This window comes from Anabrus simplex, chromosome 4, assembly GCF_040414725.1.
Source record: "Anabrus simplex isolate iqAnaSimp1 chromosome 4, ASM4041472v1, whole genome shotgun sequence".
NCBI classification, from domain to species: domain Eukaryota; kingdom Metazoa; phylum Arthropoda; class Insecta; order Orthoptera; family Tettigoniidae; genus Anabrus; species Anabrus simplex.
In genome coordinates this window covers 89,162,888-89,179,005 of record NC_090268.1, presented here as the reverse complement: position 1 = coordinate 89,179,005, position 16,118 = coordinate 89,162,888, and the positions used below count along the sequence as shown (strand labels likewise).

At 39.3% G+C, this 16,118-nt stretch overlaps 1 protein-coding gene across 4 annotated transcripts in view; it reads right to left on the bottom strand.

Annotated features, from left to right (window-relative positions):
- LOC136872433 (uncharacterized) overlaps window positions 1–16,118 on the bottom strand; it is a 383,991-nt gene that overhangs the window by 29,940 nt on the left and 337,933 nt on the right. For all 4 annotated transcript variants that reach the window (XM_067146250.2, XM_067146249.2, XM_067146251.2 and 1 more), the window contains one exon: window positions 7,081–7,201. In XM_067146250.2, the coding sequence (XP_067002351.2) occupies window positions 7,081–7,201 (121 nt within the window). The remainder of the gene's footprint in view (window positions 1–7,080; window positions 7,202–16,118) is intronic.

Sequence of the window (16,118 nt, the reverse complement as noted above, 5' to 3'; positions counted from 1 at the left end):
ACTATGACCCATATGCTCTCGAGAGTAACTGTTGTGCTGAATGAAAGTAGGGAGGATAGGCCTTCGATGCCCAGGTTTGATTTCCCGAAGTTTTCATTCATGAGATTTCCATCCGTGATCTATTTGTGAAGCAGGGTTTTATACTTGTACTATGTCGAGACCTGGGACAGGTGCAATATGTATGTATGTATGTATGTATGTATGTATGTATGTATGTATGTATGTCTGTCTGTATGTATGTATGTTGAGTCCTCAGCCTGGAGACTGTTCTGATCCTCAACAGCTCTGCCATCAGCTGTCACAGGTGGCCTAGGTGTCACTGAAGAGGCATGCTATGGAAATGAGGAGTGAGACAGTTTCCCGTTGCTTTCCTCACTGAGTCACAAGTTGCTATTACATATCAGTCTGCCAAGTCCACAAAAATGAACGTACCTACTGACACTATGAGCAATATTTTCACACCATTCATAATGAGTGAATGCATAAGGAACGGCGTTACTAGCAACACTCATATCTCGGTCATTTTCATGTTGTCAAAGCCAAGGATGAGAATGACACAGGATAATGAAAATAACAAATTTGTTCTAGCCCACACCAGAATTCACTGTAAACACTAGGTCTTGCCAGAAAAGGCATTTTAAAAATTGGGGAAAAAATTTCACATACGGTAATGTAGGTTAGGTTGACATGGTTTAAGAGCAGTAAAAGGAACATTTAATGTATTCAAATCAATACTACAGTGTTTAAATCTATACTTTATTTATGCAAAAAGTGATATTAGCACATTTAAACAGTTTTGTATAGTTTAGATAGTTTATTTCTTCCACCATCAAGTACAGGAAATGTACACTAGGTAATGTCAGTATTAATAAAAATAATCTATTTACAATATCTCAGCCATAATGCCCGAGTCATTAGAAAAATTATTTTAGCTAGCCTACCTATATTAGGTCAGTTTTTGAAATACCACATTCTAGATACTCTTCTACACTATAAAATGCCTTTCTCCTTAAAAATTGTGACAGTATCCTGTTAAATGCACTATTGTCTAATGTTCGAATAGGTAGTGGAAGCTTATTGTACATCTTAAGCTGTTGATAACAGTGGCTGTTCGTGCTTTTACTAACCCTGGAGTGAGGAGTATGCAGATCATTCATGTATCTTGTGTTGTGCATGTGAACTGTAGATATTTCTTTAAATTCAGAAAGATTCTCTTTCACATGCATAATATTTGTAAGAATATATAAACAGGGAACTGTCATAATTTTTAGGCTCACGAAAGAAGTTTTACAGGAGTCTCTAAATTCTAATCCAGCAATTAGCTTGAAATACGAAATTGTTGGCCGTTTTCTGCCAAATAAATACATTATTTGATGTAGGACAATTGCCTCATAACCTGATCCCATACAGTACATGAGGGTGAAAGGAAGCATGATAGGATGCAAGTAGCATATCCCGACTGATGCAGGTTTTCAGTTTCCGCAACAGATACCATACCCTGGCTTATCTCTTACAGAGTTCTGATGTATGTATTTCCCAGGTAAGTCTTGAATCTACATGTAGACCTAATAATTTAACATAATTACGGCAGCCATTATTTACAGTGTGATCCAAGGTAAATAGGATATTTTCTGTTTTAGTGACATTAATAGTTAATTTATTGTGATGAAACCAGTTTTCAGCAATTTTAACAGATGTGTTGACTTTGTTTTGTAGTGTTGTGATATCAATATTACTATTTAGGAAAGTTGTATCATCAGCATATAGAACTGATGTGCAGGGAATATTACATGCTAGGTCATTGATATAGACCAAAACTACTGGAAATAAAAAATTATGATGCACTGTGATGATAGCAGTTGATTGCTGACAACAGAAAGCTTCGGTCATATTGCATGTTAAAAAAAAAAAAAAAAGCTGCCAAAAGAAGATTTTTCTAGGAGCATACTTGTCTGAGTACAAGAGAAAGGTTGGATGTAGACTGAATTAATGAAGGACTGGTTGAATACAGTATGGGAGCGTTGACCAGGAGCCCTGCTAAACAAGAAGTCTATGCTGGTGTTAGACAGCTTTCATGGCCACTTAACCCATTCACATACCATTTAATTGAACTAATTTATGCCAGTCATGGCAGCCATGGGTAGAAGTGAAGTGGCGATCAAATAGCGTGCCGAATGTTACAAATTGGAACATTTTTATGTAGTATACTTTGAATCTGTCAATACGGAAAATGAAATTTATAAATAATAACATTTTTATGTAAGCGATACAGATATATTGATGTGCCGACTTTGCAATCAAATTATGCCTATTTTTAACCAGTTTGTTACAAAACGCTAAATTTGAGAAGTATAAATGCTACAAAATGCTAAATCTCTGATTTTTAAATGCTATAAACCATGAACTCTACACATAGCACATTGCTTAGAGTGAACCATCTAATGAGGAGGAGAGTATGAATTTGGAAAACATCAAGAAGAAATAACAATAGTGAAAGGACAGGGAAGAAAACTACCTACATAAATCCTTAATGGCTGGCAATGATGTAATACTTAATTGATAGCCAGTGTCCCTGCTGAAATTGTTAGGATTTTTCTGTATTTCCTCAGCTTAAAAAAAAAAAAAAAAAAAAAAAAAAAAAATAATAAAAAAAAAAAAATAAATTAAGTCCAATAACGGACCAACTATATGTTGATATTTCCACAGCTTCCCGTATAATCCTAGACCTTTAGTGTTCAGTGTGGGCAAGAGCTTGAACACGACATCATGACCCCAAAATAGGGTGTGCTAAGCTTTCTATAATGTCTACATGTACTGGCCGTGAAAGCATCCACCTAAATATTTTTCTGATTATTTTTTCTCCAAAACTAGTTGAAAATTAAGGGGTAGGAGTGTGTGTTTTATAGGCGAGGGGGTGTTATAGTGAGTAAATATGGCATTCACTGCTTGATTATTCCTTTTCTTGTGTTAATTCAGCTCTCTTCTTGTCATATTTCCCACACATAAAGTAAAGTTTCCTCAAAGAATGATGATGTCCATCCTCCCTGAGGAAACTAAGAAGAAAAAGAAGGAAAAAAAGCTCATCAGGGGTTGAGAAGAAAATGATATGAAGAATCCAGATTAATGAGACCACATATGAAGATACAAGTTTGTGAAGAAATGGTGTTTGTCCTTGTCCCTTTCCATGTGTGTCCACATCTCTCCTCTAGCAACATAGCCTGACACTGTCGTCATCCCTTGCCTGTGGACTTATCCTTGTTTCTAGTTTGCTGTCTACATAGCCAGTGGTTCACCAGCCCCTTGCAATTAAAAATTATTTTTTTTCAATCTGCTTTACGTTGCACCGACACAGATAGGTCTTATGGTGAGAAGGGGATAGGAGAGGGCTAGGAGTGGGAAGTGTCCGTGGCCTTAATTAAGGTACAGCCCCAGAATTTGCCTGATGTAAAATTGGAAAACCATTTTCAGGGATGCTGACAGTAGAGCTCGAACCTACTATCTCCCGAATGCAAGCCAACCTGCCAACTTTTGAAAAGGCCTATCAGTAAAACTCACGCGCAACAAGAAATCTAACAATTTTCGACATGCCCCGGCTTCTGGGCTACAAAATAAATAATTCATGCTTTAAACAGGATACTTCAATGAAACCATATCTACTTATATCATAGGCCAATGATTTGTAGATGAACATAACAATCAAGAAGAAATCCATGTTAAACAGCAGCAGGCATGGTGAATATTAATTTGGAGCATACAAGACAGGACTTCCTTGATAAATTAAGCAGGTATGCGATAATTGAAAAAGGCTTAACACAATAAAACTTGTTTAACATAACAGAGCAAAGAAATAACATAATACACACTGCAAATCACATGCTAGTTTGACTTTAAAGTCATGGTTGTGACCTTTTTAGCTTCCTGCAAAAGGTCTTGAGAAAATGTTTTGTGATAACATGAACCAGAACTCCTGGTCTTCAAAACAGAAACAGACTCCAGAGATTCACTGGACATACATGATCTGAATTCTGTTCTATTTTTCTTCACAAGGCTGAAAACACATTCACATTCTGCATTGCTATGGGGTATGGTGAGAATAGAGAGCATTACTCTAGAAATTTGGTTATACTTAAGAAGTCCATCGGCTCCACAAATTCTTGATATTTGTGTCCAACTGGAATCACTTGCAGCATCTTGATTTGAAGCTGAAGTATCATCTACCTGAAGAGCTGTAAACTGCCTCTGAAGCTCATTCATCACCTCATCTGTAGTTTCATTCTCTTCCTTGCATAACATGACAGGAAATTTTTCCAAGGAAAAACAAATGGAAGAAAACTGTGCATCTGTGGAAACTTGATGATGTAGTCACAGGCAGTACAAAAGTAGTTTCTCACTGACGAAAATAAATGGGATTTATCTGTATTCTTTAAATGTCTGGAAGTACTGTTTCTTATTGGATTTATTCATGATAATCTACAATAGGAATGTAGCGTATGAAAATGTCCGAGAACAAATGTCTTGATATGTACTGAAAATTGAAATGAACCTGGTTCACTGAACGTCACATAATATTATAACATAAACACTCAAGGCAGTCAAACACTTCATTAAAACATGTCAAAGCACACAAAGTCTTAAATCACTAAATGAACATGACGCCAAACTCGCGAACAAAGAATATGCACATGGTAAAAAGCGCGCGCGCACACACACGCACGCACGCACGCACGCACGCACGCACGCACGCACGCACGCACGGAACGAATGTAAACTCAAACACTTCATTAAAATATGCTATAACCTTAAAAGGCCAAAATTTTCAAGGATGCTCAAGCTCACTTACTGCTGGAAGAGCGGCCTAGCAGAGGAACCGGTGAACTAGGGGAGAGAGCACACTTTTACCTTCTACTCGCTATGTATTAAGTATGCAACCTTGCCACATCCAAGTCAACTGCCTGTAAAAAAAAATTAAAAAAAACACCTTACGTAAGATTTGGATCTTCGAGCACCGTCCTTTATCACAACTCCCACAGCGGCCCAGCCAAATGAGCTACTGCGAGGCTTGACATGTAGCACGTAGTTTCCAGCCTATACAATACCTGTTCCTGGTCTGTGTTTGCACCCCTCCTGTCGTAAGGTACATATTCTTCGTATCTGTGCTCATTTTACGGGTTCAGTCGGGGTATGCATAATGAATTAATAGTGGCACTCACAATTCCTGCTGGTTTTTAGCCCATTACCACATATTATGCATACCCCGAATGAACCCATAAAACGAGCACAGATACAAAGAATATGTATCTTACGACAGGAGGTGCATTACACAGACCAGGAACAGGTATTGTATAGGCTGGAAACTACGTGCTACATGTCAAGCCCCGCAGTAGCTCACTTGGCTGGGCCGCTGTGGGAGTTGTGATAAAGGACGGTGCTCAAAGATCCAAATCTTACGTAAGGGACTGATGTCTTTCAGAATTGTAGCAAATGCAACGGGATACATAAAACTAAATTGCAAGGAGTTGGTGAACCATCCGGTATAAACTATTCTTCAATTGACGTTTTGCTGGCTACATAGTAACTTTCTCCAGTGAAGAGGTGGTTTAGGTTTCACATCCTGGATGAAGTTTGCTTCCTCTTGCCCAGATGTCGCACGGAAGGAAGTTTTCTCTCAATTTGGTTGAGACTGTTGATGAGATCTTCATCAATGCTGAAGGAGGAGAAGTACTGGCAGACAATGTCCAGTTCCTAAACTGCTGCCCCAAAAGTTGGTTCTGCTGGATCCTCTTCTTCTTGTTCTTCCTCTTAAGTACTTTGTCTTTTTGCATCGTCACAAAGCTCTCCAACATCTATCTATGGTGCTGAGTTTAGGATACAATCAACAAAAGTAACAAATTCTTCGAATGTTGTGACACTCGACTCCTTTGATACAACCGCTGCAATCGCCGCGTAACCCATGGAAGGTACGACTTTCTACTTATTCCATAATTTTTTCTAGAATAAAATTTTCATTTTGTTCAATATCCATAGCCTTTTCAGTTTCTAACTGCTTTTAATCTTCTGAAATATATCTTTCACCATAAATCACGTGAAATTTGTAAGAGAACTTCCACCTAAATGTTTATATTTCGTGAAGATACTTGTGCCTCGTGGCATGTACGCATATGTCAGTCATGCCCCTACGCCGTACAGCTAGTCTCGCCGGAAACCGCACTTCACCCCACACAGCCGTCATTCCGGTACTGCCTACAGTTCACTGGATATGACTAACCAATGGCATCTAGCCTGACAGTGACTGCTGCTTGGCGATAACAGTGATTTCCAAAGGCTGCGCTAATTTATCATGGATCCACATATCACTAAAGGAGCGCTTTAGTTGAACATGTTAACTTCAGACTGAGATTACGTGAAAATGGAAGTTAATTAACATTTCAAGCAAGTTTAGGAAAAAGTATCTTATTGCAAATTTTTATTACAATGGGATGTGCGATGGTAATTTATGTGAAATATATTCCTTAAAAATGGACTTTTCCTTATGTTGTTTTTTTTTTTTTTTTTTTGCTAGGGGCTTTACGTCGCACTGACACAGATAGGTCTTATGGCGACGATGGAATAGGAAAGACCTAGGAGTTGGAAGGAAGTGGCCGTGGCCTTAATTAAGGTACAGCCCCAGCATTTGTCTGGTGTGAAAATGGGAAACCACGGAAAACCATCTTCAGGGCTGCCGATAGTGGGATTCGAACCTACTATCTCCCGGATGCAAGATCACAGCCGCATGCCTCTACGCGCACGGCCAACTCGCCCGGTTTGGGGTTAATTAGAAGGGGTTTTAAACAACATTGTGCTTATGGCAATTTGGCTGGGCCTTACAAAAGTCTTCGTTAAAAGAGGGCATGTTAAAATGGGGTCCTATTGTATATCACATCATTCATCTCATCTCATTAACTCCTCAGATGAGGCTGACATCAGGAAGAACATCCAGTCGTAAAAACTTGCTAAGAAGTTTCATCTCACTTCATCCCCTACCCCGCAGAAAAACGGGATAAGAGCTGGATATACATACACATATTGAGAGTTTGTTCTTACCTGATGATCAACCATAGACTGCCAAAATTTCCTTCCTTTCACTCTGTGGTAAGAATCAGTTTTTGAAATATAATTAACAATGGCTTTCTTGTCGTCAAAAGTGTATTCACGTCTTCTTGCTCTGTAACAGAGATTACAAGCCATTACAAATTTTGAAACGAATAGAAGGAAGAATATAAAATGTTGATTCATTTAGATTTCTAAACTTGCCAAAAAAATATTGTCATGTTAGGAACTTCCACATCATTCCTAAAAATAAAATTTAAAAATATATACATATTAGAACCACTTTTAGTCAATAAGAGACTGACTGTTATTTAGATGATCAAAACTACTTGATTATAACAAGGCGAGTGATGAAGCACTGTACGAGTAATATAATTAGTTTTTGCAAAAGAACAATCACTATTAGCTTTAAAAAATGGAACAATATAAAAATACATAAACACACTTTATAATTATACATGGCACTTAAAATAAGAACTATATGCTCCAAAGAATACACCAAATTCAATTAAAATCTTTATAGGCTAAGAGAGAATTTTCAACCTATCATAAAATACACAGACATGAAAATCAATTTCTAAATACTCTGAAGTATGTGATGTTCCTGTGGTGGGGAGGCTTATATGTCCCAGTGAAGCAGGCAGCTCAGCTATAGGTGCAACAACATCAGATGGGTACCTGGTTGAGAGACCAGACTAACGAATGGTTCATTGTAAGTGTGGTAGCAGCCTTTTGGAACTTGTGTGGGCATCAGTCTGGATGACTGACTGACATGGCCTTGTGATAATACTTAACATGGCTTAGCTAAGTTGATACTTTTATACAGCTGAAAGCAATGGGAAACTAGAGCCGTAATAGGGACTATACAAGAGGGAGCAATCATCAGGAAGATGAATACTGACATTCTGCAACTCCAAGCATGGAATGTTATAAATTTGAATCGTTGTGTTAGGTTAGAGAATCTGAAAAGGGAAATGGATAACACTAAAGTTAGATGTAGTTGGTATAAGCGTTGCCTACGAGATATTGACGGCCAGGAGATACAGCACATTAGACTCGGCCTCGAGATACTTGTGACTACCGCCACTAGTTCTCTTTACTGAGCTGACTCACACACTCATTTCAACACGTTTGTATATAAAAATTCATTAAAACTAGTAATTTCAGAAGACACCAAACAGAGATCAGATAAAAATAGACCAAGAGCAATTGTATGACATACTTTCTACAACATATTTCTTACAGTATGCTAAAGTTAAATAAGGAATTCACAAAAACTTTGTGATAATTTAAGACAAATATTTCAGCAGCATTAATGTTCAAATGTTCGCAAGGACCACTTCATTTCATCTCATAGAAATATTATCTTCTATGATGTACCGATACATAATATTAGATTACCTGAATTTCAGAAAGTTATCACTTTGGGTTCAGAGGTTTCGTTCTGAAATTCTTGAAGACATCCTGAGAGATACCCTAAAACTTTTTTTTCCAAATTTAATACCCGTGTCCTACTGGGCGAGTTGGCCATGTGGTTAGAAGCGCGCGGCTGTGAGCTTGCATCTGGGAGATAGTGAGTTCGAATCCCACTATCGGCAGCCCTGAAGATGGTTTTTCATGGTTTCCCATTTTCACACCAGGCAAATGCTGGGGCTGTACCTTAATTAAGGCCACGGCCGCTTCCTTCCAGCTCCTAGGCCTTTCCTATCCCATCATCGACATAAGACCTATCTGTGTTGGTGCGACTTAAAGCTATTTTTTTTGCTACGGGCTTTACGTCGCGCCGACACAGATAGGTCTTATGGCGACGATGGGATAGGAAAGGCATAGGAGTTGGAAGGAAGCGGCCGTGGCCTTAATTAAGGTACAGCCCCAGCATTTGCCTGGTGTGAAAATGGGAAACCACAGAAAACCATTTTCAGGGCTGCCGATAGTGGGATTCGAACCTACTATCTCCCGGATGCAAGCTCACAGCCGCGCGCCTCTACGCGCACGGCCAACTCGCCCGGTGCGACTTAAAGCCATTAGCAAAAACCCATGTCCTAATTCTCAATTTAAAGATTGTTTTCCTTAATTGGTATTTGATTTTCTGATCAATTTATCTTTAACAGACCTACTTGTAGCGTTTCCTCAATGCAGAAATGGAACTTGTACTTCTTTTCCATTTGTGGCCGACGTAGAACAGTTATTTGCTGAGGATATGGCATGTTAATCTTTATCCGAATTGGAAATGCTAATAAATTTTGATGGGAATACGTCATTTCTGGGAGCTGGATCCTTCCTGCATTTGACACTTTTATGTTTGTGACAGGATACACACTAAACAGAAGGCAATTTGTTGGGAAGAATTCATTTGATTGATGTGTTTACACTGAAATCTGACGTTTTAAAATGCAAGCTACACACTTGGGAAGAATTGTTAGGTAGCCGATGAGGTCCTACTTTATCACCTTGGCTCGAAATAGCTTGCCTCCATTCCTCTTAAGCCGCACTTCGAAGGGAAAATATGAAACGTCACATTTTCTATCTTTTTAGCAGTATCCAAACTACATAGAGGTACACAACTTTTCACCATCTGCTCAACCTCACAGATATTCACCGACAGAATCAATACTCCCAATAAATTGCACAAAATCAACACAGTATCACGTTTACTCCGCACATCTCTATGTTAAAAGTCTGCCAAGAACAGAACAGAAACCTGACATCCAGCGGCCAAATCGTGAACCCGGTTGGGCCGTCGTTTCAGCGGCAAATTAGCAGCTATGTCCCGGCCTTGTATATCATGTAGGCAACGGTATAAGTGAGCTACACTGACAGAGCAGGATTTCTGATCGGGCTACTATAGAATTACCAACACAATATGAAATAGGGGAACTGCAGAAGTTAGTTTAATGATTTATTTGTATACATCTTTAATAGAGACTAGCTCCAATTACAATAGATGGATCATTACAATATAACATACAGGTCACAACTGAAACAAAATTAACAAATCAACCAACAAAAGAACAGAGAAAAATTTGAATTTTTTTTTTTTTTTTTTACAAGTTGCTTTACGTCACACCGACACAGATAGGTCTTATGGCAACAATGGGCAGAAAAGGGTTAGGAGTGGGAAGGAAGCAGCTGTGGCCTTAATTCAGGTACAGCCCCAGCATTTGCCTGGTGAGAAAATGGGAAACCATGGAAAACCATCTTCAGAGCTGCCAACTGTGGGGATTGAACCCACTATCTCCCGACTACTGGATACTGGCCGCACTTAAGCGACTGCAGCTATCGAGCTCGGTATACCAGAAAGTAGGTCAACGGGTAAGTTACTACAACCAGCATAGTGAACGGATTATCGTTGTCAAGGTGGCCACCAAACCAAATGCCCATAGGGCTATAAGCCTACTATTTCAGTCGATGATGAAAAAATCAACAGAATATATGAAGAGAATTTAATTGTGATGTGAAACTGGATTGCAGTAGCAGGCCAAGGAAGAGAAGGTAATGTAGCAGGAAAATACAGAATGGGCCAAAGGAATGAAAGAGGAAGTCAGCTGGTAGAATTCTGCACTGATCACAATTTAGTTCTTGCTAATACTTGGTTTAAAGAGAATACAGAACAATTCCTTGAAGAAGTGGAGAAGAACATTGAAGACTAGGAAGATCTAAATGCACAAGTGGGAAGAAAGAGACTGGGAAGAGAAGAGATTCTGGGGCCATTTGGATATGGCAACCAAGAATCAAGAAGAGGATATTTTAGTGGAATTTTGCCAGAGGAACCAACTAATAATAGGAAACACGTGGTTCACAAAGAAAATATAGTCAGAAGATTACCAGGTATGGATGGGGAGAAAGAACAAAAACACTGATTGATTACATATTAGTAGACAAAGGACATCAGAAAGATTTTTATGGATGTTACAGCTATGCCTGAGGAAGCCTTAGGAGGTGATAGCAAAGTTGAACGAAGGTAAGGTTAAGAAAACAAGAAAAAAGAGAAAGAAAGATTAGGATCTGGAGACTGAAGGAAAAGGAGGTTCAGGAAGAGTTTAAGACAGAATTACAAAAAACTAATACCAAGGACAGTTATTAGCCATGCTGAACAGGAATGCAATAATTTTAAGAGTGCTTTTGTAAGGTATGCAGAGAAAGCATGTGGCTGAACATCAGAAAAGGTAAGAGAGTGACAACATGGTGGAATAACGGAAAGATAAAGTAAAGGAAAAGAAGAAAACTTGGAAGGAATGGAAAACACAAGACTGAAGAGAGTAGAGTGAGATACATAGAAGCGAGAAGAGTTTGCCAAAAAAAAAGTTGGGAGACACTCACCGAGGAAGTAAAAGAAGATTTGAATTGTTGGGGGAAAAAATAAAAATAGAATTACAAGAAACTATAAGAATTAAGCAGTGAACACAAAGGTTGTGAAGAATAAAGACTGAGTAATACTGAAAATCAGAAGAGATAATGAACATATGGAAGGAATATTTTAGTGGACTACTAAACCAGACATGTGTAGAAGGTGTCAGATATTGCAATGACAGAGGAGGAATGGGAAGCTAAAATGTTGAAGATGGGGAAAGCTGTGGGAATAGATGAAGTACCCATAAAAATGATAAAGGCTGCAGGACCAGCAGGGAAAAAAGTACCCTAGGATTGGGAAGAGGGAGTTATAATACAAATATTCAAGAAAGGAGATAAGAAGATGTGCAGTAACTACCAAATAATCACCATTATCTCCCATGTTGCCAAGATAATGGAAAAAATATTGGAAAGAAGAATGAAGGAATTGGTGGACAGTTAGTTACAAGAGGAACAATTTGGATTCAGAAGTGGAGGGTCAACATGGAACCCATTTTAATTCTGAGACAGATAATGGAAAGGAGTTGGGAATATGGGAGGGATATAGTAATGACTTTTATAGACTTAGAAAAGGCATACAACAGCATCCCCAGAACAAAAGTTTGGGAAAGCCTGACGCACAGGGGCATTAACAAGGAACTAGTAACAATGATAAAAGCTATATATGTAACTATTGCAGCTGTGTGAAGACAAGAGTGGGTAGGTCTGAATGGTTTAGACCTTTACTGTTCATAATAGTGATGGATGACATCGCAAAGGTAGCAAGGGAAGATGATAGAGGGGAAAGAATGAATGTAATGATGTTTGCGGATGATGTGATCTGGGGAGAAGATAAGGAGGAGGTACAACAACAGCTGAGTGTACTGAATAGAAGGATTGAACAATGGGGACTGAGGATCAACGTGGAGAACAGCAAAACAAGGGTGATGAGTAGAGGAAGTAATAAAGGAAAAGGAGCTATCAGAATTGGAGAAAAGGAACTGGAAATACTAGAACACTTCAAATACTTCGGAAGTGAACTGACATAAAATGGAAGACTGGATACAGAAATTAGTAGGGAGGATACAACTGGGGAGTGCCTTTTACCACCAGGTACGGAGATTAATATAGAATAAAGATGTATCAATGAAGGCTAAAGAAGTAATGTACAATATATACTACAGTACTAACCTATAATGACATATGCAGCAGAAACCCGAACAATAACTCGGGGAGATGAGAGCAGAATACAGGCAGCTGAAATGAAATTCCTGATGAGTATGGTACAGAAGACAAGGAGGGATAGAGTGAGAAATGAAGACATACAAAAAGAGCTAAATGTACAAAATCTGAATGACGAACTGTAACAGACCAAACTGAGATGGTCTAGACATATCAAGTAGATGAAAGAATAAAGACTGCCAAGACAAATACTGGAAAGACAGATAACAGGAAAGAGACGACGAAGAAGGCCAAGATTACGGTGGATGGACTCTGTGAAGAACAGCACAGAACGGAACCTGGACTGGAACACAGTATTGGATGAGGAACCATACTTGCCTCCACCTGGTGTTGGCTGGAAAAGGGAAAATGATGATGATGATTACTAGGTTCAAAAACCACAAACATCTGGATACGGGGACAAGACTACGAGAAAGTGGACAATTTCAAATAAACTTCATTAGGAGTAGGCAGAGATTCAGAAACCACATATTGCACTGCAAGACCTTCCCAGGAGCAGAAGTGGACTCTGACCACAACTTGGTGGTTATGAAATGCTGGCTAAAGTTGAAGAAACTGAAGAAAGGAACGAATGCAAGGAGAGAGGATACAGACAAGTTGAAGGAAACAAGAGCAAGGGATTGTTTCAAAGAACTATGGATTCGACAATAATATCGGTCATTTTTGCTTATTTTACATGTAACCCCCTCACCTTAAGGTGCCTTAACCCCTAGAGTATTTTTTTAAGATAGTAATTCATATCCATACTGTGCCATGAATTTGATTTCCCCTCTCAATTTATTCTATTTATTATGTCTATTTTAATGTTTACTGATTATTTTATGCATAACTATGGTATTTTGTCCCCTTGTGTAATGCTCTCCGGCAAAATGAAATTATCTTCCTAAACTATGGCCGTAGGGTAAAGGAGCTTTCCGCCCTAGGAGCGATCTGCCCTATGCTTTCTCCCCTTGCTTCCCTCCCTTACCCCTGCGGATGCGCCGTGCTCTCCTTACGCTGCCTGCGCGAGTCGCCTTGCGCGATTGCCTCGCTTGGCGAGGTCGGGCGAATTCGCTGTGAGCAGCTGTTCACTTCGTGCCTGGCACCGCACGACTCCGTCGAACCCAGAACCGCTTGGGGTATGGGAGGTAAGCGTTTGACTCTTCATTGAATTGTGGACGATGGGAGGACATTTCTTTTCTTCTAAGCCCCTTGATGGGCGCTAAAGATTGGTTTAAGGTATTTTAAAGGTCAAGTTGTCTAAAACCTAGCAAGTGTATATTAGCAAGTTCTCGGTGAACCATGCGTTCTGATTCCTGCAGCTTAGAGCATGTTTTCGAAAGTCTGTACCTCCTTGGTAGGTGTAAGAAATGATGTGGGGCAGAGCATTTGCTCTTTTAAGAAACATTTGAAACCATTGAATGGTCGCTAGGGGTACCTTGTGCTCCCCCTTCTTGAGTCACTTGAAGTGGCATTCTATTGATGATATATATAAACAGAGTTATTTATTGTTTTCGAGTCCACTGTATGTTAAATGGTAAACAGGGCTGGTCCCCTGTGAATTGTACGAGACACGTGTCAATGTAAACCTCAGGGATGTTAGTTTTTGAAACATTTAACATTTTTCCTATTCTCTTCGATGTTTGTTTTTCTTGCTTAATTAATAAACTTTGTTATACTGTTTTCCTGCTGGTTTCACTGTTTTGCCCTCTGGGTAGGTTCCATCCTTACATAGTCCAGATCCTATGAGGGCCGCACCTTCTTATGATTAACCAGAGATAATTTACGGAACACATACCGAGTTTGGCTGAGAGCTGTTCTGAAACATACTTACATAAATATATCCATAATCTTGGACATTTTGAACATTTTATTTATTACACTTTCTCAACTCCCTTGCCAAGAGGGGATGACCTTCAACTTAAAGGCATCCGGATGTCAGTATTCATCTAAGCGACCCCGAAAACTATGGATTCAACAGTAATATTTGTAGTTTTCGATTATTTTTAATGTTATCCCCTCCACTAGGGGTGCTAGGAGTGTCTTATATCACATAATTATTTTCTAGACAGTATAATAAGTCATGGGTTCATCAAGTTTAGTTGGAATATCACATATACATCCATAAACTCGGCCATTTTGGACATTCATTTACACCCCTTCTCAACCCATTCCAACTGAGCCTGTACTATGACTTAAACGGTATCCAGAGTGTCACGGCATTAGGGAAGGCCTGGCCTCCAAACAGTAATTTTTTCAGATAGTAAACCACATGTGTACTATGTTTGGTTGAGAGTTATGCTGAAACATCTGTAATCTCTGTTATTTTGGATATTTTATTTTTCACCCCTTGTGACTTTTTTCACCCCTTCTTTCCCCGGTGCTATTTATTTATTTATTTATTTATTTATTTATCGTGTCAGAAGTACAAAGTAAACGAAACAAAAATTAAACAGAAGAAATTTTAAACATTGGTTGACCAAAAATTGGCCACGACAAGCGCATTTGGAGTTGCCCTCATTAGGTCTTTAATGGTACAAGTGGCTGGAGAAGAAGGACACAGTAGGAGATGCTCGTTAGTCTGCTTAGTACCATTCTTGTAGTAAACTATCGCCACAGGAAGGCCCCATTTCTGTAGGTTGGTCTTACATCTCGTGGTACTGGAGCGTAATCGATTGAGAGCCTTCCATGTTGTCCACTTTTCAGAATGTCCAGGAGGAAGTTCTTCCTTTGGAACCATCCATTCTCTCAAATGTTGGCCTTTTTTTTTTTACCACATTGAGATTCTTGCTTGTTGGGGTGTTCCTTTAAGAGCTTCAGTGGTTGTCTTTCATGATTTCAGCCTCGGATGTGCTGGTTGACAGACATACAAATGATGAGCTTCCATAGTCATAGCCTTGCTTTTCTCATACCTAGCAGCAATCTCACATCGGATTTCAGGTGGTGCTATACCAGCGAGACAGTGGAGTTTATCTATGGGAGTAGGTCTTAAACAACCTGTGATAATACGGCACGTGTCATGTAGTGCCACATCTATGTTTTTGGCATGGCTGGACTTATGGAGTATGCATACTCAGCAGTGGAGTAGCACAGTGCTAGCGCGCTTGTTCTCACAGTGCAAGGGTGAGCTCCCCAGGTGGTGCCTCGAAGTTTCCGCACTATGTTGTTTCTGGCAGACACTTTTTGTTTCATGTTTAGGCAGTGTTTCTTATACGTAAGCGTACGGTCCAGAGTCACTCCCAGATATTTTGGAATCGAACAGTGTTGAAGAGGGATTCCTTCCCAGGTGATTTGTAGGGTTTTAGCTGCTTTTTTGTTATTGAGATGAAATACACAGCTCTGAGTTTTGGTAGGATTTGGCTTCAAGTAATTTTCATTGTAGGAGTTGGTAAATTCTTTCAGAGCTTTGGATAAAGTCTGTTCTACCTTTTCAAAACAGTTGGCCTGAGCAGTGATTGCACAATCATCAGCACAGACAAAAC